The sequence below is a fragment of the Fusarium verticillioides genome, chromosome 6 (assembly GCF_000149555.1).
Source record: "Fusarium verticillioides 7600 chromosome 6, whole genome shotgun sequence".
Taxonomy (NCBI): Eukaryota; Fungi; Ascomycota; class Sordariomycetes; order Hypocreales; family Nectriaceae; genus Fusarium; species Fusarium verticillioides.
Genome location: NC_031680.1, coordinates 2,735,477 through 2,755,892, shown reverse-complemented (window position 1 = coordinate 2,755,892; position 20,416 = coordinate 2,735,477). Strand labels below are relative to the sequence as shown.

The 20,416-nt window shown below is 49.2% G+C and overlaps 6 protein-coding genes across 17 annotated transcripts; 4 read left to right on the top strand and 2 right to left on the bottom strand.

The window, feature by feature from the left end:
- The first annotated feature begins 14 nt into the window (after positions 1–14).
- On the top strand, positions 15–6,051 carry FVEG_01929 (CK1/CK1/CK1-D protein kinase). Of its 9 annotated transcripts, none has more exons than XM_018888954.1 (5): positions 15–1,081; positions 1,143–2,557; positions 2,886–2,983; positions 3,153–4,252; positions 4,389–6,051. In XM_018888954.1, the coding sequence occupies exons 3-5, from the start codon at positions 2,972–2,974 to the stop codon at positions 4,444–4,446; spliced, it is 1,170 nt and encodes a 389-aa protein (XP_018745003.1). In that variant the 5' UTR covers positions 15–1,081; positions 1,143–2,557; positions 2,886–2,971; the 3' UTR covers positions 4,447–6,051. The 9 variants fall into 9 exon arrangements, with proteins under 9 accessions (XP_018745003.1, XP_018745002.1, XP_018745005.1 ...); XM_018888953.1 differs by having other exon boundaries at positions 15–1,462; positions 1,512–2,557; XM_018888956.1 differs by having other exon boundaries at positions 15–1,462; positions 1,512–2,557; positions 4,375–6,051.
- A 148-nt stretch (positions 6,052–6,199) lies between these two features.
- On the top strand, positions 6,200–8,805 carry FVEG_01930 (hypothetical protein). Of its 2 annotated transcripts, XM_018888961.1 has the most exons (3): positions 6,200–6,690; positions 6,849–8,386; positions 8,470–8,766. In XM_018888961.1, exons 1-2 carry the CDS (start codon positions 6,485–6,487, stop codon positions 8,152–8,154), a joined length of 1,512 nt encoding a protein of 503 aa, XP_018745010.1. In that variant the 5' UTR covers positions 6,200–6,484; the 3' UTR covers positions 8,155–8,386; positions 8,470–8,766. The 2 variants fall into 2 exon arrangements, with proteins under 2 accessions (XP_018745010.1, XP_018745009.1); XM_018888960.1 differs by having other exon boundaries at positions 6,849–8,805.
- Positions 8,703–9,158, bottom strand: FVEG_14959 (hypothetical protein; the record flags this gene model as incomplete). Its single annotated transcript, XM_018903998.1, has 1 exon — positions 8,703–9,158. One exon carries the CDS (start codon positions 9,156–9,158, stop codon positions 8,703–8,705), a length of 456 nt encoding a protein of 151 aa, XP_018745011.1.
- Positions 9,159–9,504: 346 nt separating this feature from the next.
- On the bottom strand, positions 9,505–10,273 carry FVEG_01931 (AGC/PKA protein kinase; the record flags this gene model as incomplete). The annotated part of the gene is made up of 2 exons (XM_018888962.1): positions 9,505–10,019; positions 10,075–10,273. 2 exons carry the CDS (start codon positions 10,271–10,273, stop codon positions 9,505–9,507), a joined length of 714 nt encoding a protein of 237 aa, XP_018745012.1.
- Positions 10,274–13,056: 2,783 nt separating this feature from the next.
- On the top strand, positions 13,057–17,556 carry FVEG_01932 (hypothetical protein). The gene is made up of 2 exons (XM_018888963.1): positions 13,057–13,849; positions 13,912–17,556. Exons 1-2 carry the CDS (start codon positions 13,424–13,426, stop codon positions 16,858–16,860), a joined length of 3,375 nt encoding a protein of 1,124 aa, XP_018745013.1. The 5' UTR covers positions 13,057–13,423; the 3' UTR covers positions 16,861–17,556.
- Positions 17,557–17,777: 221 nt separating this feature from the next.
- FVEG_01933 (3-oxoacyl-[acyl-carrier protein] reductase) lies at positions 17,778–19,381 on the top strand. 3 transcript variants are annotated; one of them, XM_018888964.1, is made up of 4 exons: positions 17,778–18,207; positions 18,278–18,662; positions 18,735–18,830; positions 18,905–19,381. In XM_018888964.1, exons 1-4 carry the CDS (start codon positions 17,980–17,982, stop codon positions 18,970–18,972), a joined length of 777 nt encoding a protein of 258 aa, XP_018745014.1. In that variant the 5' UTR covers positions 17,778–17,979; the 3' UTR covers positions 18,973–19,381. The 3 variants fall into 3 exon arrangements, with proteins under 3 accessions (XP_018745014.1, XP_018745015.1, XP_018745016.1); XM_018888965.1 differs by having other exon boundaries at positions 18,278–18,830; XM_018888966.1 differs by having other exon boundaries at positions 17,778–18,662.
- The last annotated feature ends 1,035 nt before the right edge of the window (positions 19,382–20,416 follow it).

Sequence of the window (20,416 nt, the reverse complement as noted above, 5' to 3'; positions counted from 1 at the left end):
ATTATCAGTTGAGACTCGCACTGCTGTAATCAGCCGGGCTTTACGGAACAGCACCAAGTCTGAGTGAGCCATCCATCGTGTGAGCTTTGGAAGCGTACCTAGTCACCGTGATATTGACGTATTGAGTGAGGGGCGCTGCAAGTCAGTTCTCGTGACATTCTTAATGCAAACACCCTGAAAAGCCATGCACGTAGCGCCCTTTGCAAAAGGCAAACATGAATTAAACAATGTGTGATATGGATTTGTTGAATGATAAGTCGGTGAGCATTGGGGTATGGTCTCGAATGGTCGGCTCCGAAGGAAAATAACGGACCGACAATATCTCAGCTTTATTATGAGGTTGAAAAAGACAAAAGATCGGAAGCTAAACTCCATCATTTCAATGTTACCTGGCTGTACAAGTCCAACAACTTGACTACCAATACACCCATATATTTCTCAGTCTCGTATACTTCATGATAGGAGCTGTTTTTGATATTTTATTCTCGGCTTAGCCTTCTCTCACTCGGTGCATCGAGTAAGAGAAGACTAAGATCTCTTCCATGACTAGGTCGAGGCGCTAGAAGAATTCTTTGCCTCTAGCGGAGATGCCGTCTGCTGTGTGGTTGATCGGTTTGCTCCGAACCATCTCTCCATTTCTCTGTCATATAGTATGATACCTAGTTACCACATAAGAGAAAGCAGAACATGCTTGATGCTACGAGACAAATCAAGGGAATCCATGCAGGTTCGCCAATAATTCAAATTATCTCTGAGCTGTTATCACCTCTCTTACCGCCCGGTTACAGCTCGCTCGCACCCCTCACCAGGGAGGCTGAGCCGGAGCTGTGCAATTCGTTGTTTTACATGCGTATCAGGCTTTCAAAGCAGAATATTGAGGCCGGTCAGAATAAGCAAACAACGAAATACGCGGATCAAGAAGATTGGGCAGTCGTTACGTTTTCCTTTGCCATTCTTTCCACCATGAATTAAAGATGTGCAGCATTCAACAATAGTCCACATATATATATCACCTCATGGAACTAAGCACAGCAAGACTGATATTATAAGTAACAGCAATATCCATCAATGTAACCAACAGGTAGGCTACATATTTGCACTCCCATGGAGTCAATTTCCATAGACCTAAATTGTTGAACCAGATTACTCATCTTAGCGGTTCGAAGAAAACACATCCACGAGACGTCTGTCATTGAAAGCATATGATACATTCTAAACATCGTCGTGATCTTGGAACATATTGTGTAAATTGCCAGGCGGTGCTGTGATCGGCAGGCCTTGTCCAGATCGTCATTGCAAGGGCGGCTATTGACATTTGCGATGCGGATGGCCTAGCTTAGTAGAGGGCAACCCTTAATGTGTTGGGATGGATGTCAGGATGCTGATACGGAGCATTATCCGTGGTAGTTACCCGATTGCAACATGATTCAAGAAACAGCCGAATCGGAGACCCGAACCTAAGGTAAAGATACTACATACATGTACCTAGGTCAGTGCTGAGAGATTTTTAGGTCTGATACTTGGGCTACCCCCGGCTGGATCATGTTGCCAGTGATGGACGGTAACTAGAAGACGTGTACCGAGGTCATGCAAACATCAAGAGAGAAGCAAACAGCTTGAATGATTGATTCATCATGAAACATCCGGAGCTGTCTTTGTACGTGTTAGTGAGACTTCGATTCATGCACTTCTGAGCCTTGACTCTGCGCCCTGTCTGTAACTGGTCTTATTTCCACTGTCTTGGCCTGCCAATTGTAGCCCCATCCCCCACTTTGGGCCGCATTCAGGTTCAGAAGACGACGGGGGACCTGCCCTTGAACAGTCCTAGACGGTGAAGACTGAATGGAGGTGTGAGCCAGTGAGCGGCCCCGTCGCGCTGGGGGAGGGGAGTGCGCCGTGCGCTTGTCCAGTAGACGCCGAGCCCCCTGGAAACGGACCGCTAAGTTGTGGCTGATCCAGTGAGAAGCGCCTAATATGGCGGTCGAAGGGCGCGTCAGGGCCCATTCATAGGCTCTACTTCTTGTCCATCCATGCTGGGAGCCTCCAGCTGGGATCACCCGCCACCCGCCCTTCAGACAAATTCCCTTCCCCCTTCACCAAATGATGGGCTGCGCTGGGCAGCTTGTCACTCACCCTCAGGCCTCGCTCTCCCCATTCTCCACTTTTCTTATTCACTTGCTCTTTCTTACCCGCCCCCTTCCACATTCATTCCCATTTTCTCCTCCTCGGCCTGCCATTTTCTCCCATTCCTCTCATCCACCCCACGACGCCCTTCCGCCATCTCTTCTCCTAACATCTAACTACCTACCTACACCCACTGTCATCTCGACGACGACCTCGCGACTTTACGTCTGCCATAGCTGTTGAGATTCTCTAGTCCTTTCTTACAGCTTCAACAAGAATCTCGGGATTTACAGAGCCACATAGTCCTCGAGAATCCTGACCGAGTTTTTAACTCGTAGCTTGCCCTGATTCTCACCTAACCGACGCTGTCACCTCCCAAAGTTCAGCCTGCACGCGTTTTGACCGCCTTCAAACGCACACGATTCTCTTGCAGGTACGTTAGCTGATGATTTTTTCTACACCGAAGTATACTATATTTTTGTTCGGATTTGTATCAACCGGCTCGTTGGTCTCGTGATTTTCTGTCATTCGGATGCACCGACTCACGCCTACGCGGGCTTTTATTAATGCTGCTTGTCGGGCGAGTCGCTCTTACGTCGAGTTGCGTCGGATTTGCCTTGTGGCGTTGTCCACCGCCCTCAAGCCTGATTCTTCTCCGACCCAGTTTTGCCCCTCTCATTGCATGCATTGCCGCCCTTTCTCATTTGCTTTCATTTATCTACTTTTCAACCGAACCTGAACGCTGCTGACTCCCCATATAGCCAACGAAGGCTTGCAGATCATACAAAATTGCACACTTATCTATCCGTTTTTATTCATACGGAACAGAAAACCATCAACTTTCATCATGACGACCATGGTACGTTCGCCGTCCCCAGTGTCTCGAATCAGGCTTCGGTGCACAACACCTCCAAGACGATGTCAATCATCTTTTGGCACCGTAGGCCCTTTTTGATCGGTCTCGTTGTACCGGAGCTTGGGGAGAGACGATGAACATTATTGCAGCATTGGCTAACCCTGTTGGGCAGGATCTTCGCGTTGGTAACAAGTACCGTATCGGTCGAAAGATCGGTTCAGGTTCTTTCGGCGATATCTACCTGGGCACCAATATCATCTCAGGCGAGGAGATTGCCATCAAACTCGAGTCCGTCAAAGCCAAGCACCCGCAACTGGAGTATGAGGCCCGTGTATACAAGTCTCTTGCTGGTGGCGTTGGAATCCCGTTTGTTCGCTGGTTTGGTACTGAGTGCGACTACAATGCCATGGTTCTCGATCTTCTCGGCCCCAGTCTGGAGGATCTCTTCAACTTTTGTAACCGAAAGTTTTCCTTAAAGACGGTTCTTCTCCTGGCAGATCAGCTCATTTCTCGAATCGAATACATCCACGCCAAGTCTTTCATCCACCGAGATATCAAGCCGGACAACTTCCTCATGGGCATTGGCAAAAGAGGCAACCAAGTCAACGTTATCGATTTCGGTCTTGCTAAGAAGTATCGCGACCCCAAGACTCACTTCCACATCCCCTACAGAGAGAACAAGAATCTGACAGGTACTGCGCGCTATGCCTCCATCAACACTCACTTGGGTGTCGAGCAATCACGACGTGATGATATGGAGTCCCTCGGTTACGTTATGCTCTATTTCTGCCGTGGCTCTCTCCCTTGGCAGGGCTTGAAAGCCGCCACCAAGAAGCAGAAGTACGACCGTATCATGGAAAAGAAGATGACCACCCCTACTGAGGTTCTCTGCCGTGGATTCCCCAATGAGTTCGCAATCTACCTCAACTACACTCGATCTCTTCGATTCGACGATAAGCCTGATTACAGCTACCTCCGCAAGATCTTCCGCGACCTTTTTGTTCGCGAGGGTTTCCAGTATGATTATGTTTTCGACTGGACAGTCTACAAGTACCAGAAGAACGCGCAGGCTATCGCACAGGCTGCCGGTCAGGCCAACCCTGAAGACGAGGAAAAGGCTCGTGCCAGCCGTACCAATGCCGCTACTGCCGGCCAGTCTGCTGCTAAGCCAAATGCCATCCCCAGCACTCGTCGCAAGATGCTCGAGCGAGGCTCCGGTGCTGGCGTCGATACTCCCGACACCAACCGTGCCATCGGTGGAAGCGACAGGATGTGAGTGATAAGTAACGCCTATTTTTCTAGTCCCTCGTAAGGAATCTTTTTCCTTCGCGCGTGTAGTGTGTTTTTGTACCGCTGGCCGAAGGGAGATTTGCTGACAACTATGGCTGACTCAGTGGACGATAAACAGGCTTCGCTCAGCTTCAAAGGGAGCGGGATATGCCTCGGGCAGCTATCGGCCGAAATGATTTCTAAACCGATCACTCCTCTCTTTTTGGGATTCTCACTCATGGCTACCGATACTGGCGATTCACACCCAACATCGACACCCGGATGCAAGTCTTTTGAACAGCTGAATGATTCTGCTGGTCATCATTTTGCTTATTGATCGCGGTCGAATGTTGGAGCGCGGATCGGTCACGCCTATTTTCTACGCCTTTGCTCTATCTTGTTCTTCGACGTATCTTTTGGCGAATTTACGACTTTACGCATGGCTCGGGTATCTCTTGATGGTTGAAAAGTTGCACAATGGATAAACCTTCGGGTTTCGTCCTTTGAGCGACTACAATACCTTCAGGAGACCTTCCTGAACGGCATGTCCGGTACTCCTATTTCTGGGTGTACCGAACCTGTGGGGCTATCATTGCTACTCGCAAAATAGCCTTACCTCGGAATGCCACATGCCATGGTGTCGACAATACAAAATTCGCCCCTGGAGCTGAATTTGGGTCCACATCTCGCTATGGCTCACCTTTCCGTCGAAGCGGCTCAGCTCGATCCCCTAGCAGGCATTTCCTTCATCGTATTTTTCTTTGCTTTCTTTTAATTTGCACGGACGTTTGCTCTGGTCTTTTGAGTCTGCTCCTACCTGTTGGAGATAGCTTCTGGGGAGGCAACAGGGGGGGCATTTCAGGAGTTATGTTGCTGGTAAAGCTAGTCTCAACACCATGTCGCGAACGACAAGCCTGTTACGGATAGCAGCCCACGTTGGCCGAGGATCGTGGTGCAGTGGCAGATGGAACAGTGGGAGTTACCGGCCTACGTTAAGGTCAGCTCCGGTGTCCTACTGGTCGACTTGGTGGATGGAACAGGAGCTTCATTGGGGCGAACAAGTTGACACAAGTTGCTACAACCTTCAAAGACACTGCGTTGATGCGGCAGCTGACATGACACTCCCATCATGAAGCTCAAGGTTTGGAAATCGGGTATTGACGAAACTCCCCAGCAAAGGATACATGGTTGATGAGCCAGCATTCTCAACCGCCGGGTTGAGCAGTCCTGCATCTTACGTACATCCATCCACCCCTTCATTCGTTTCTTGATCGCACATTAGGTAGTCTACAAATTCAGTCTGTTTATTTGGAAATTGTCCCTGAACTTAAGATCGATGCGTCATGTCGTTTGTTATTAGTCATCCGTAGCCTTTAAAGAGCAGACTCGAATGGTTGTACGAGGAACCGTCTTCCCGATCACAAAGTCTTTTGGATGGTCACATGTGTGAAATGCGTGCCTCGCAGGCTACGGATCTCGCTATCTCGAGCGGCAACAAGGATGACAGGATCTAATTGCATAGCAGGCCAGTAGACATTGGAGAAACAGAGAAGTGAAGATGTACAACGTTTCATGTAGCCAGCCATCATTCCAGGAATAGTCTTCAGTTTCTGATAGTGGATTTGACTGAGCAACTCCATGTAACACAACACAGGAGAGCATAAGGCAAGTGCCATATTGAGTTTTACGTTGATTGCCGTACCTTGCAGGAGTCGGAAGGTGTGTGTACATCATCACGGGTGTCGAAATCTGTAGTGTGACTCTGGAATTCCAAGGAGAAGCTTGGCCACGCGATCGATCCCTTCTTTGGCCTATGTTGACGATTGGATCTCAAGTGATCATGCTTGCATGTCGACACCCACAAAACAAAGCCTAAACCGGGCCAAAAGTCGATAGTGATCTACGAAACCAAGCATTAACCCCACATTTACCTTGCTTACAGCCAGCCAGTTCCAGATCCTCAATCTCACCTGCCCACCATCCTACCTGTAACCTACCTTCCTCCCTTGCCTGTCGTGAGCTTTGCGCACACTCGAGGTTGCCCTTTTTAGACTTGCAGCGGGACCCTTGTTCTTGTCTCTTCAGGTAGTTTCTTAAGTTAGTTGGCTCCTCTCTCACCACTTCTCTTCTTCATCCTTGTAAAGATCTTTGACTTTTTTTTTTTTTTTTTTTTGACAACGGGACCTGAATGTCGTGTGCTTTGCAACGGCGGCATCGACTTCAGTAACCAAATCCATGACTGCACCATCAACGAAAACATCGACTTCCCAACCCAAATTAACGTCTTCCTCCGCCTCATCCACCATGACCCCCTCTTCTATTGACCTCTTGTATCTCACGTTCAACTGTGCCAAGAACCTTCTTGACATCCCCGTCTTCGGCAGCCATTTGCAAACCGCCTTTCGTCAAAACGCAACTGGTTTACCAGAGGTTGTTGTTCTGTAAGCTGCGATCCTCTTCGTCTCTTCCGAAGGCGATCAGGTTAGCAAAGCCATCGATACGCTGCTAGCCTGGACAGTCATGGAACTCTAGACATGACCAGCACAAGGTCTACATAGAGCACCGGAATATCTTGTACTGATTCATGTTCTGTTCGCAGCTCGTTACAAGAGGTGGCACCCTTGGCGTACTCCTTCATTGGTGGTTACTTCTTGAACCCGTACCTCTCACGATACGAACAAGCCATCAATATCGCCGCTCAACACATAATCGATGATCTATCGAGCCGAAATAGCGAGACTGTTAACACTGCGCCCTCCGCCCTCCCCTCGAAGCCATACACACTTGTGCGAGGCAAAAATGTGGGCTACACCGCCCTACTGCTCTTCGCTCGCGAGCCTTCGAGGCTAAAGAATATTCAAGAGGCGGAAGTCGGATTTGGGGCCGCTGAGATAGGGAATAAGGGCGCTGTCGGTCTACGCATGCTTTATGAAGCTGATGGTGGCTCATCTGAGCTTACCTTTGTCGCAACACACCTGGCGGCTATGGAATGGAACTTGCCCCGGCGTAACGCCAACTGGGCTGCTATAATGCGTGGTATGGCTTTTGAAAACCCAGAAGTGGTTGTGAATAGCTACAAGACCTCCGTCACCCCATCTCCAGCCTCAACACCACCTGCCGAGGACGAGCCCGAGCGTGCGCGCCTCCTCGATAATGAACACAACGAGCAACACTTACAACTTCAACAAAAGTTGCACAACATCTCCGTTTTCAGGCCCTCATCGTTTCTCTTTGTTGCCGGTGATCTAAATTATAGAATATCCACCACGTCCCCGCCGCCTTCCGCTACATTCCCCAGTCTAGACCCGGATTCGGAGAACTACTATCCAGATTTTTTCCGCCTCGATCAGCTTACTCGTGAACGTAACGCTGGTCGCACTTTACATGGGCTATCAGAGCACGAGGTGCGCTTCCCGCCGACTTACAAGTACGATGTGCTACCACCACGACCTGGCACGCGAGAGCCTGAGCTTGACGTGCCCTGGAAATTTGCGGTTCATCGCTATCCAAGTTGGACAGATCGGATCCTTTTTCTCGATGTACCTTCATGGCTCAAAAAAGGGAATAGCCAGGACCCCAAGCTCAACGTTCGTGCTTATGACTGTCTTCCAGTACTGCGTATGAGCGACCATCGTCCAGTGTACCTACGTATCGACGTGCCCCTCATTTCACCGAGTGATATGGCCCCGCCGTCAGACCTGGACTGCGGTGTAAGCAAGGACCCTCGGGCCCGACTCCCTATGGAAATTGACCCAGAGGCCTGGGAGCGCCGGGCCGCCGCACGCCGTAAGGAGGTCATGGCAGGCTGGAGCATGTACCTCTGGAGTACTAAGGAGGGTGCCTGTATCCTAGCCACAGTACTCGCTTTTGGTGCAGGTTTGTACTGGCTGCACCGGCGGTTCTGAGCCACACTTTTACTGCATTGTTCTCTCTGGTCTCGGGGGGATGCGAAAACATAATTACAAGAAAACCCAGCATCTTCAAGCACCCGAGGGCTCGGTGGGAGGTGTCTTGTACTATGCTTGTGACGCTAGACTGCGTGTCTGTCGCTATATCCCATTACTCACTTCACTATTTGCTGGTCGATACAGCTCATTCAGGTAGCATATGGCAGCAGGCAAAGCACTCAAACATCATGTATGCAAAGACCTAGTATTGTGTTAGTTTCGCAGCTTGCAAGCAAAGGCAAATAGCGCTAACAAATAAATTTATTGAACAAGAAATGAGGTATTTGCATTATCCTTCACTGTCTCGCCGCACATTTCGCGGCGCAGAGAGGAGCGAGCATCGGGCGTACGGGTAATATAAAGCTTCAGGTGCTATGATAGCCTATACAACTCTGATGTCATGGGCTAAACCATTCGCTTGCACAAGGAAAAATTACATAAAAAGCAATGGAGTTTGAATGAATATTGGATACCAAGGACTAGTGTAGTATAGTATCTCCTATCTCCTATCTCCCCGTCGAAGTCATTATTCGTAGTGAAACGCTGTTCCCCAGGCATTGGTCATAAAGGCTTAAGAGAAATGCTGATTTAAGAACCGATATTCCTGGCGCTGAATCGTAATTCATCATTGTGTTCATGTTCATTCTGAAGGGTCGTATGGGCACCATGTATGCGTGCGCGTAGAGTCTGGCTGCCGAGTAATTATCATGTATTGAGTGGATGTTTGGCATGACCAGACACGTCGGCACCCCCATCTTCCGATCCAGGTGGGTGGGTGGTTCGTGATTAGAAGTCAGCAAAGTATGGGTCATATTTCTCCGCCATCTCGCGGCCATAAGGCTCGCGAGATCCGTCATCCTCGGGGTAGATGTCGAAGCATTGTGCATCGCCGGGATATCGTATCGGGGGCTGGATTGGGCCCTTTTGTCGACGGTTGAAAATGTCATCCCAGTTGGTGTCATGGAAGAAAGGGTGGGATTTCACACGCGCTGCACCGCCGCTTATATTACCAAGTCGCCGAGAACGATCGACGGTGCAGAAGGACCGTATTATATCCTTGGCTTCTTCTGATAAGGGGGGGTCTTGGGGAAAGACAACCGGCTTTTCTAGGATCCTGCAGGAAAATAGTCAACTTGCCATCCTTATACATCTGTCGAACAGTTACCCACTGCTTGTAGATCTCGATGGGGTTCTGATGCCAGAAGGGAGGATACCCCGTCAAGAATTCATATATTAGAATACCCAGTGCCCACCAGTCAACTGCGCCCTGTGTGACCTTTGTTTTGGATGACTTCGGGGGCGAGATACTCAGGTGTTCCGCACAAGGTGTATGTCTCGACGGGGCGGGTTATCCTCACGGTAGCCGAGTCGCTTGGCAAAGCCAAAATCGACAAGCTTGATGTGGCCCTCTTGATCCAGAAGCAGGTTTTCAGGTTTAAGGTCTCGGTAGGCAATACCTCCTTGCTGCTCATGCAAGTACTCCAAAACAAGAACAATCTCGGCGGCGTAGAAGCGTGCGACAGGTTCTTCGAAGCGTCGTAACTTTCTAAGATATGTGAACAACTCTCCGCCTGGAACGTAGTCGAGCAGCATATAGAGCGAATCTTGGTCGGAAAAGGAGGCTATTAGGTTTGTGATGAAAGGATGGCCTGCGACATCAGCGAGAATAGCGCGTTCGTGTCGGACATGATCGACTTGTTTAAGGCGGATGACTTCCGGTTTCCGCAGGATCTTGAGGGCGTAGACTTCGGGGTTGAGTTGATGGTCAAGGGGGATATGCGCAGTTGCGGCGGGACGAACGAGGCAGACCCGAGCAAATGTTCCTTTTTCGAGGGGTCAGAAGCGGAATGCCTAGAAGTCTACAAGACATTGACATACCTGTCCCTAGTGTGCGAACTCGTCTGAAGTCGCGAAGATTGAATTTTCGGGTTTGCGGTAATGGACTTGGCGTGGGAGATGTTGGTCCATTCGGAGCATCTTGGGCATGTGAGTGAGAGTTTGCGGAATGCGAGGGCGCAGAGATTCCCGATGAAGATGGTAGGCCACCAGCGTGTGAGGGCGCAACAGTCGCAGCCATAGCTTTATCGTCCTGAAGTCCCGTGATATGATCGCGGCAGCAGAGAGGTGAAGAGAGTGGCAAAGGGGGAGAAGTCAATGGGAATCGATTATTGACTAGGGTTGAGGCGCGAGCCCATAACAACCCGGGACCAATCCTGCCAGAAATCCGGTCGATATGGCCAGTAAATTGGAGGCAATTCGAAAAGCGAGGGGGCCTCTAGCATACGCTGAGTTGTTTGCCGTTGTCGCCTGTGGTTGTGATTTTGTCACGCGGTCAGTTGGGGGGTTCTAGAGCAAGTCTGGCTCGGTTCTCCTGACGATGCGGAGACGATGGATAACGGAGTGATGCGGCGTCCTCAGGTCCGGCCCGTTATTCTAAGTGGCAACCTCAAGGACCGAGATTCAGACTGAGCGCAAAGGTTCGATCAAGAAATGGGCCAAGGTTGTTGACAGCGGGTTTGGAACCAAAAGTGAGGCTGAGGAAGAGGAAGAGGTGAGACTCTTGAGGCGGATGGGAAAAGGCGGCGGAAGGTGGGCAATGCACGAGCGAGATGAGATAGTGATGAAGATGGAGGCAGAATGAGAAGCTAAAAAAATGAACGGCTTTGACGTGATGTTTATGTGCCTTGCCTAGCCTATGAACTAGACTACTATAGTAAACAGCCAATGCAGCGTGAGTGCCTATTCAGGATTAAGACGAGGGCGTCCCCATGAAACGGTGAGTGAAGGAGCGCCATCGGATGTCATGGATATGTATGCTCGGCTGGGGGCCGAAGAAGGGCCAACAATATGACACGAGTATCTGAAAGAAGGCCGTCGCATGTGGTGAATAAAAGAGGTCATATAGACTTCAGAACCATGACCGATATTCCATTGGTATCTATTTCTTCCTGAATTGATGATCTTTTTACCTGTGTCCAAGGCGCCATCTCCATGAAAATAAAACTCCAGGTGCAATTGAAAATACATTGTCATCTGTCTGGCCTTTAGCCTCCTATCAACTGCGATCTATTGTAGATACAGCGGAGCACATAAAGTGGACTCGGCGGCGGGGGTCCAGAATCTATTATGACGCAAAATGTGGGTGACGGGGAACTTGAGAGGTCACCCAGAGATATACCCTTTTGGCGATCGACAAGTTGTCAGTGGTGGTGTCGTCGAGCTTATGGCTTCTGCTATTTGACGTAAAGGAGGGTTATATTGCATAATCGGAGACGAATACCACTCTCACTCGTTCCCCTTATCTCTTACAGTCACAGCCTCGCTCTGAAGTGTTCGTATGATTCACGTTCAAGGCTGGGGAGTGTAGCCCAGACACTTCAACTAGGTATCTCACCTGTTCCATGGATGTTGACCGAATATCTACAGTACCTACAATTAACACAAAAGCCTACCTAACTTAAATCGAAATCCACTTGCGTCATCTGCCGCCGGCTCTTGCTCCCAATCTGCCGGATCCTAGAGTGAGATCCTTGAAACTGGAATGTCACTTCGAGACATGCCATCCCCACGCTCTCAATTTCTCCTTTCCATTCTATGCAGTCCATCCACGTCAGATCTCAGACGCGGGAGATAACGGGCTGCTCTGGGCAGGTCTGGGTATGTCGGCAGCACCGCCAAGCACTTATACGTACCACTCACTAAGGTACCTTAGGTATGCAGCATTGGGTCTTTGAGCAGGATGTGCAGAGATAGCGCTTAATTCAGTGCTGGGTGGCAGTTGGATGTTTTGGCCTATTACCAGTAGTCCAAGTCGGCAACGAAACTACCTACCAAAGCCGGTTGGGTAACCCGTTTTCTGCCAGATGATATATTTAAGCTTTGGGGCCTGGGGATGGCCTCAATCATAACTAGACCTAGCTTCGTACAAGTCTCAAGGTTTGTCCTTTGCCTACCTGGTCACTAGTGGCACAGCATGTCTTGACGTTCACATATGGCAGTTTTCAGCTAGCTTACTAGCGTTGTAAAGAGTAAACTGTCCAAGGCTGAGAACCTAGGTTGTCATTCAAGCTCGACGATACGGTCTACATATGTACCTAACGCCTTTGCATTCGTTGACAATTGCCAGCAAGATTCAGCTTGTAGCCAAGAAGTTTGTTGGATAACCCTGATCAGACTCTATTATAGGGCATATATTACCTTGATCATCCTAGAACCCAGTGATGAATCTGCACCTCCCAATATATTCTAGCTTAGATCATTTCTTCAAAGGCAACCTAAGTTGAGTCACGCATCACGAAGTCTTTCGGGTGTGACTACATAACCAAAGCAGGAATAACAGTTTATCAGAGATGCCAGTATAGGTACATATTATTGTACTTGGTTACTACACTCTATGTAATACTTCTCTACAGCCTCGTCTAGTAGAACTCGAGCAAGATGAAAAGCGGCCTTGCTCCTCCAGGCACCCTGATCATGCAGCCTCAGAATATGGGAAATCTGTGGCCCTCCCAGCTGCCACATATAGCAACAGTGACGGCTTTCCAGCCTAAAGAGGAATCGGGACACTAGCAGTGCTTAATACCATCCAGTGGAGTCGCTGTAATGAAACGGACCACCTTGTGTTTAGTTCTATTGAAGCTATGTAGAGTGTAAGACCTTTAGAATAAATACAGGACTTACCTAGAGCTTCTCTTGACATGGATCTATAAAGAATGATAACGCTACAGGGTAAGTAAACTCGATACCTTGTCCAATTCACTTACTCCACTTGAGCCACAGGTTAAGCCACACTATTTTCGAATACTTCAACTATGCTCTAAATGGACAGGGAAACTCCCTGGGCTACTTAACCCGGGAGCCCTAGGGAGCCCCCTAGTAGCGGCTCTTGGGCGAGGAATGCTCTGAGGTTCCCTGGCCAGTAGCTGATGGCCCAACTCCCATATCTGGAGACTTGACGCAGCTGGACCCCATCCATCTCCGCTGACCTCAGGTTTCCTCTCCATAACTTAAGCTGTCTTCATCCTTCGTCCAGCCCCGATACTCAAATCCTACCGTCTGTTCTGTACTATCGCATATCTAGTCTCTTGTACTCTGCCAGATAATTGCAAACGGCCTCGCTTTCTCACACTCGTTCTGTGTCTCCTACTCCCAGCCTTTATTCTTTCAGCTCAGCCGCATACTCCCTGTCGAACCGCATCCCCCTCGTCATGCGCCGCTGACCGAAATCATGTTCTCAAACTTGACCAACATTGTCCAGAAAGCACAGCAGCTTATTGACCCTACCCAGGGACTCAATCTTTCCAGCTCCGATCGCAATCCTTCCAAGTCGTCCCTATTCCAAAGTCAATTCCGCCTCCCTGCCTCCCAGACACCCCTCTACGAGATCAACGCCGAGCTTACTATCCCACCTTCCAACGCGACACACGGCGATAAGGATCAAGAGAGAGGATGGCATTATGCTGGAAAATTGCATCTATCAGAGAATTTTATGTGCTTCTCAACAACTCCTACTAGCTTTGTCCAATCCGCCAGTACTTCCACGTCGACCGCTTTCACTGGTCAGACACATGGCGGAGGCCCCAGCGGCAACGGCTTCACATTTCCATTATGTGCTATACGAAGGGTTGAGCGCCTGAATAGCCAAAACTTTCAGGTATGGTCCATACTGGCGAGACGCTCATGCGTATTACTTAAACTGACCTTACCATGTTCTAGTTCGCGCTGGCTCTAACCACCTGGAATGGTCTTCTCGCCGACACTCCTAAAGACAAGGACTTGAAGGACAAAAAAGACTTAAGAGAGCAACGTATTACAATCCATCTGGCCGGGACCAGGCAGTCTTGCGAGCGTTTTTGCGATGGCCTCAAAAAAGGCCTAAGGGCAGGAGTTGGTAATGTTGCCAAACTACGACGAGTCGCTGCTGAGTGCTATTCTGAGCATCTCCTTAGGACCGAGGATAGGAAAAATGCCTCCCCACCAGATGCTGGCCTAGGAATGCTCTTCCGATATCCCGGCGACCCAAAAAAGCTACGGGACAGGGCGAAAATGCGCCTCTGGGCTGAGTATCTACGTGACAATGGTCGAAACTTTACCTTGATCCGCCAACCGACTTTCCACAAGCTCATTCGCGTTGGTCTGCCGAACCGGCTCAGAGGCGAGATTTGGGAACTCACATCTGGCTCGGTTTATTTACGCCTGGAAAATCCAGCACTTTATACCGATACCCTGGCAAAGTTTGAAGGCCAAGAGTCGCTTGCTATCGACGAGATCGAGAAGGACCTCAACCGAAGTCTTCCAGAGTATCCAGGCTTCCAAAGCGAGGATGGAATCAACCGCCTACGCCGGGTATTAACTGCTTACAGCTGGGTCAATACCGAGGTCGGATATTGCCAAGCCATGAATATTGTCGTGGCCGCATTATTGATTTACATGTCTGAAGCTCAGGCTTTCTTTCTCCTCTCAGCCCTTTGCGACAGACTCGTGCCCGGGTATTACTCCACGACCATGTATGGAACCCTCCTTGATCAGAAGGTATTTGAGTCCCTGGTGGAAAGGACAATGCCCATACTCTGGGATCATCTTGTCAAAAGCGACGTGCAATTGTCTGTCGTCTCGCTCCCTTGGTTTCTGTCACTTTACATCAACTCGATGCCCCTTGTCTTTGCCTTTCGTGTCCTGGACGTTTTCTTTGTCGAGGGGCCAAAGGTACTGTTTCAGGTAGGCTTGGCAATCTTGCGTATCAATGGCGAGGAGTTGCTTGATGCGGCGGATGACGGAGCTTTCATTTCAGTTCTGAAGGCTTACTTTGTCCGCTTGGATGAGTCGGCTCATCCCAAGTCTGAAAATCCCAAGTTGCGTGCCGTAACCCGATTCCAGGAACTGATGGTCGTGGCCTTCAAGGAGTTCGCAGGAATAACTCACAGCAGTATCACCGAGCTGCGTTTGAAGAATAAGGACGCTGTCCTCAATAATATTGAGAACTTTGCCAAGAGGACTGCTATTCGCAATCTGGGTCCCGAAAGCAAATTGTTAAGTACTGATGAGCTTGGTTCACTATATGATCGGTTCTACAATATCCTATACGAACGCCAGCAGAGGGACCATATGATTCAACAAGAGAAATTGCGGCGAGCGAAGTCAAGCAGGATGCGGGCATCCGAGATTTTCGCAACTCATCACGACGAAGTTGAAAAGGGACGCGTTGGGTTAGGGCCAAGTACAAGTCTCATGGACTACGATGCATTCCGCGAATTTCTTGCAAGCATGTCAAAATGGGCTATATCAGATTCACCAGGTGCGACAAAGTATAGCAGTTATGACGACCGTCAAAATATGTTTCACAGCGCCAGGCGGCCATCTGAAATAATGTCGCCCTGGGGTGGAGGACCGGAGCCTGCTGATCACGAATTTTTGCAACGTTTATTCAAGAAATGGGATGTGGATGACAGCTCTGCCCTGACTCTTCAGAACGTTGTTACAGGTCTAGCGCAGATCAAAGGGAAACGTGACATTATGGGCACTATTACATACTTCTTCGAGTTATATGACGACGATAAGGACGGCAAGGTTGACCGTGAAGGCATCTTACGGATCTCAGAAGCTTTGCTATTTCTGTCTCGTCGGGGTCTAGAGGGCACATTGAGTCCTGGAACTTCCAGTGCCCTAGAAAGTGATTCAGCAAGTGGGCATGAATCACAAGCTAGCTTACCACCTGGTATATCGACTAACGAGAGGTTCCTGGGAAGTGTGAGTGCTTTTATAAGGCGGTGCTTCGAGTACGCAGATCCAGCTAGCGGGCATAATGACACGGCCTCGGCAAAACTAGATGATGGCGACTCGAGAGATGCGTTTGCTATAGGTGATGAGGATGAGGATGAGGAAGATGAAGAAGATCTTTTGGGCCCCGAATCTCCGACCGGAACCCCGACAAAGGCTAAGAAACCCACCCTCTCATCGGAGAGCTCTCTCAGCACTGCTGACAACCACGATGCGGCACGACGTAGGGTCTCGAAAGCCAAATCTGAGGCAGCAAACGCGGCGCTAGATCCTGCGCATCCTCTGCACCTTACATTACCAACCTTCCGCATGGTTGTTCTCGCGGATGAGTTGCTAGAACAATTCTTTGAGTCGTCTTTCCCAGCCTCTTTCCACATCATCGAGGGGCTGCCCAACACGGCATCGTCAGCATCATCTCTTACAACATTCTCCAGCCTTGGGTTTGGAGCTAGACCTCCTATGCCCCCACCTGTTGGCCCTCCAGGAGCAGGCCGTGGCTTACGCGGCGTGCTTGATAACATCGTCACGGACGGAATGCGTGTCGCCACTGAGGTCAGAAGACGCATGGAGGAGGCTCAAAAGGAACTTGAGAAGAACGCTCTACCTGGACAGCGACCTGAAGAGGATGAAGAAGATGACGATGATCTCGGAGTTGAAGTCGGCGTGAGAAAGGGACCTTCAGGTAGCAGCACCGACATCGAACAACGATCCGTGAGGAGCTCGGACCGGGATTTATTAGATGGGGCAGATGCAGAGGCTGGCGCACTAAGCAAACCTCAAGAACAAAGTTTACTCGACGTGAACCCCAACGGAGGCAGGCCCCGTGCTGGTACCGCGACTTCGACAGGGTCGACTGGAGGATCGGCAGTGGTAGAGTTTGAAGGATAGAGCTGTGATGTTAGTGCCATAAAATGGCCTTGTAAACAACGAAATGAAATGTCCATGGTTCATGTTGTCAACCATGTCCACATCATGTAGAGCGTTCCTTTCACGCAGGTTGAATGACCACAACAGAACTATTGGGAGGGTGAAATTGGCGTAACCTGCAATGAGCTTCAATATGGGCTGGTAGAGGGCAGAGCTTCACAGTTTTCAGATGTGGCCAAACAAGAAGTCTTCGATATTTGTATCTACGAGCACGGGTATTCATGGCTACTAGAGATACGAAAATTATAGTAAGTAACTCAATAAGCCTCGGCTTGTAATTCTCTAGGTAATTACATGTCTCTCTAAGTGGGAAATTTGTTCAACACGCCTTTGCTGTTTGGCATACCTAGTCACTTTTGATACCAAGGGGATAGGTGGTAGAGGAAGAGATTAGCAACCGACCAACATATCTTACCAAGAGCTGAGCTTATGACATAGCTGGCATTGTATGGGGATTTTCGACGAGTGCCAACTTAGCGTCGACCAGACCAGAGGCCAAGCTCAGCGTAGAAAGGACATTTTAATCAGCACTTCAAGGGCCCAAGGAAGCATAAGTGGTTAATCCTTTGTGGAAGTGAACTAGTAGATTACTAGCATGGCATTAGGTCTTGATATCAAAATTACTCTTCGCCATATAAGGGTAACACATGTAGTGCCATATGAGAAGGTTAGATTGACTGTGGACGAGAGATATTGATGTCGATCATTCTATTGATATCCGTGAAATATCTAGGGGCGTATATACTGATATAGAATTACCTTACTTATAGTAGCACCTACCTTACCTCGTGTACAGAGGGTACAAGAATGATGCTTAAGAACCTTAGATAGTGCGACATGCCCCGCTATCTAAGAATGACATCATCAACGTGGTCGATAGGCATGCAATCAACGGCCTTGAGTACTCACCTCAGATGACTTTATTAGTCGCAGGAGAGGAGTCTTGTCTACGACCTAGTTAACCAAATTTGAGAGTAAACACAGTCCCCGCAAACAATACTTTCAAACTATCAGCCGCTACCGCAACCATTGGGACCGCTATACAAACAAGAGGAATCCAATTGATACACTCACCTCGTCATGGCCGTCATACTCATCGTAGGAGCTACTCGTGGCTTGGGAGCCAGCCTCACCAAGAAATACGCCGAAAAGAGCGAAAACATCGTCTATGGTACAACCAGATCATCCGAGGGACCGAAAGATTCACCCTCAGGAGTCAAATGGCTTTCCGATATCGACCTCATGCAATCTAACGCTGGTCAGAAGCTGGCCAGTCTGCTAGACCCAGCTCAGCCAATCGACTCGGTGGTGAGTAGCATTTCCAATTGCTGCATTACGACAAGAGTCGATGTTTCACGAGACTAAAGAACAAGGAAAGATCATAACGGCCGGTTACTTCGCTACAGAAGACCTTAGCTTAGACAAAGGTCCGAAGTGGGAGGAAGAGCAGCGGATGTATACGACCAGCTCCATTGCCCCCGTCTTTATCGTTCACCAGCTCATCCACAAAGGTCTCTTGCGCAAGGGTTCCAAAGTGGTGCTTGTATCTTCTGAATCTGGCAGCATCACTCTACGACATCCAAAGGAAGGGGGTGGGAACTACGCTCATCACGCAAGTAAGGCGGCTCTCAACATGGTTGGTAAGCTGCTTAGCTTGGATCTTAAGGACCAGGGCATCATTGTCAGCATCGTGCACCCAGGCTTTATGCGAACTGAAATGACAAAAGGCGTAGGGTTCGACAAGTTCTGGGATGATGGTGGAGGTGAGATCTCGCGAGCACTTACTATATAACATATATGCTGTTGTGGAAGCTAACAGGAGTTTAATCAACTAGCTGTGACACCAGACAAGGCGGCGGCGAGTCTCATCAACTGGATTGACAGTCTTGATATCAGCAAAACAGGAGAATACTGGGCACCGCGAGGACCTCGTGAGTAACTTCCATAACGATTTGCGCCGTGGCATGCCAATGGAGTGCTGACTAATGATTATCTGCTTGATTAGGGGATATTGGGACTGCTGAGGTTGTTCTGGGCGAAGATTTAGCTACACCACTGCATCTACCCTGGTAAAGCAAAAAGTAACTGCTCGAGTATAGAGAGTATCAACATTGTTTTACCGCCAACGGCTGGACTGAAGCTGTTGTTTGACGAATGAGTGGATATTACGGAACGGAAATTACTGTAATTTTACCTATCGATAATGTGCTTCGAAGCAACGTACCCCGTACAATTCTTCCTTCTATGTAGACGAAGCAAGCCTAGGTACCTTAGGCAAGCTATCGTCTTTGCGCATAGCGGATGACGAAATTGAAGATTGTGGGGTTGGGGGAATCAGGGTCCTTACGTACCTAGCAATGGACTAGCACAGTCACGATACTACTACATCAGGTCTGGCTGCAATAATTAACCTAGCTTGGCAGATCATTAGTTAGGAACTTATGATCATCATACAGAATTACATTTGAAATGGTGTCCAGTGTTTTGTCGCGTTTGCGCGTTACGCAAGTGAGTGGTTCCGTCTTCTCATATGATTGGGATCGGCCGCAGGTTTTTACTGTAGGCGCTGTCCCACCACAAAGAATGAGCTGCATGCATGCTTGATTGCGACCAAATGTCATCACGATGGATCCAGCTGTCTACGTCGAGGTTCGCATCATTCACCCGTTCGGACGGGAGATTGCTCAAGATTTGCTTGCAACAGGAAACTTACAGTCCATGCATTCTTCATGCGACTCCAGGTACGAGTTGCAGATATAGTAGGATAGATGGTGGCTCCATTATATAGCACGTGGTCATGATCCCTAGCCAAGACACCAGCCAAGTCCGGGTATTGTAATTAGAATGCTACTATTCAGGTTCAGTCTGGACCGGGCTCGATCAAGCTTTTGACTGACAAGGTCAAGGAAATGTGGAATGAAAGAATACGAGGCTGGGTTTCTGAGCGTTGGCTTTGTGTTGCGTCTCTTACTGCTCTTGTTGTGAATAGGCGCCTATGTTTGGTGTAGCTGCTCTGCAGAAGGGCTTGACTGACATCAGGATTAGCGAGACATTGTCTGATATCTCGACTGAGCAACTTGCCTGGTATACAAGATCTCAACGGCCGGGTTGCATGGTAAGACACCCCTGAAGTTGACAAAGAAGACGAAAAAGGAGACTGATGAAAAGTAAATTTGAGCCATCATCGATAATCGGGGCTCTTGTTAGTTGTGGAGTTTGACTTCTTTGGCGTCAGGGGCAGGGGCATGGCGTTTTGCGACCTGTGGAGAAGAGACGGCCTTGTCATTGGCTGTGCGAGGCTTAGTGATTGTTTAAGGGGTAGGGTGACCCGGGCTTGTGTTCGGCCGACATCCACTAGGAAATGACAGTGCAGTCAGGATACATGCGAGCTTCCCGGGCAAGGTAAGGAAGCAATGCTAGGGATACAATGATGCTGATGCTGATGCTGATGCTGATGTAGGTGAGTGAATCCCTTAGTTTCCAAATCCATTGTTCGATCGTAGACATGCACAGGACC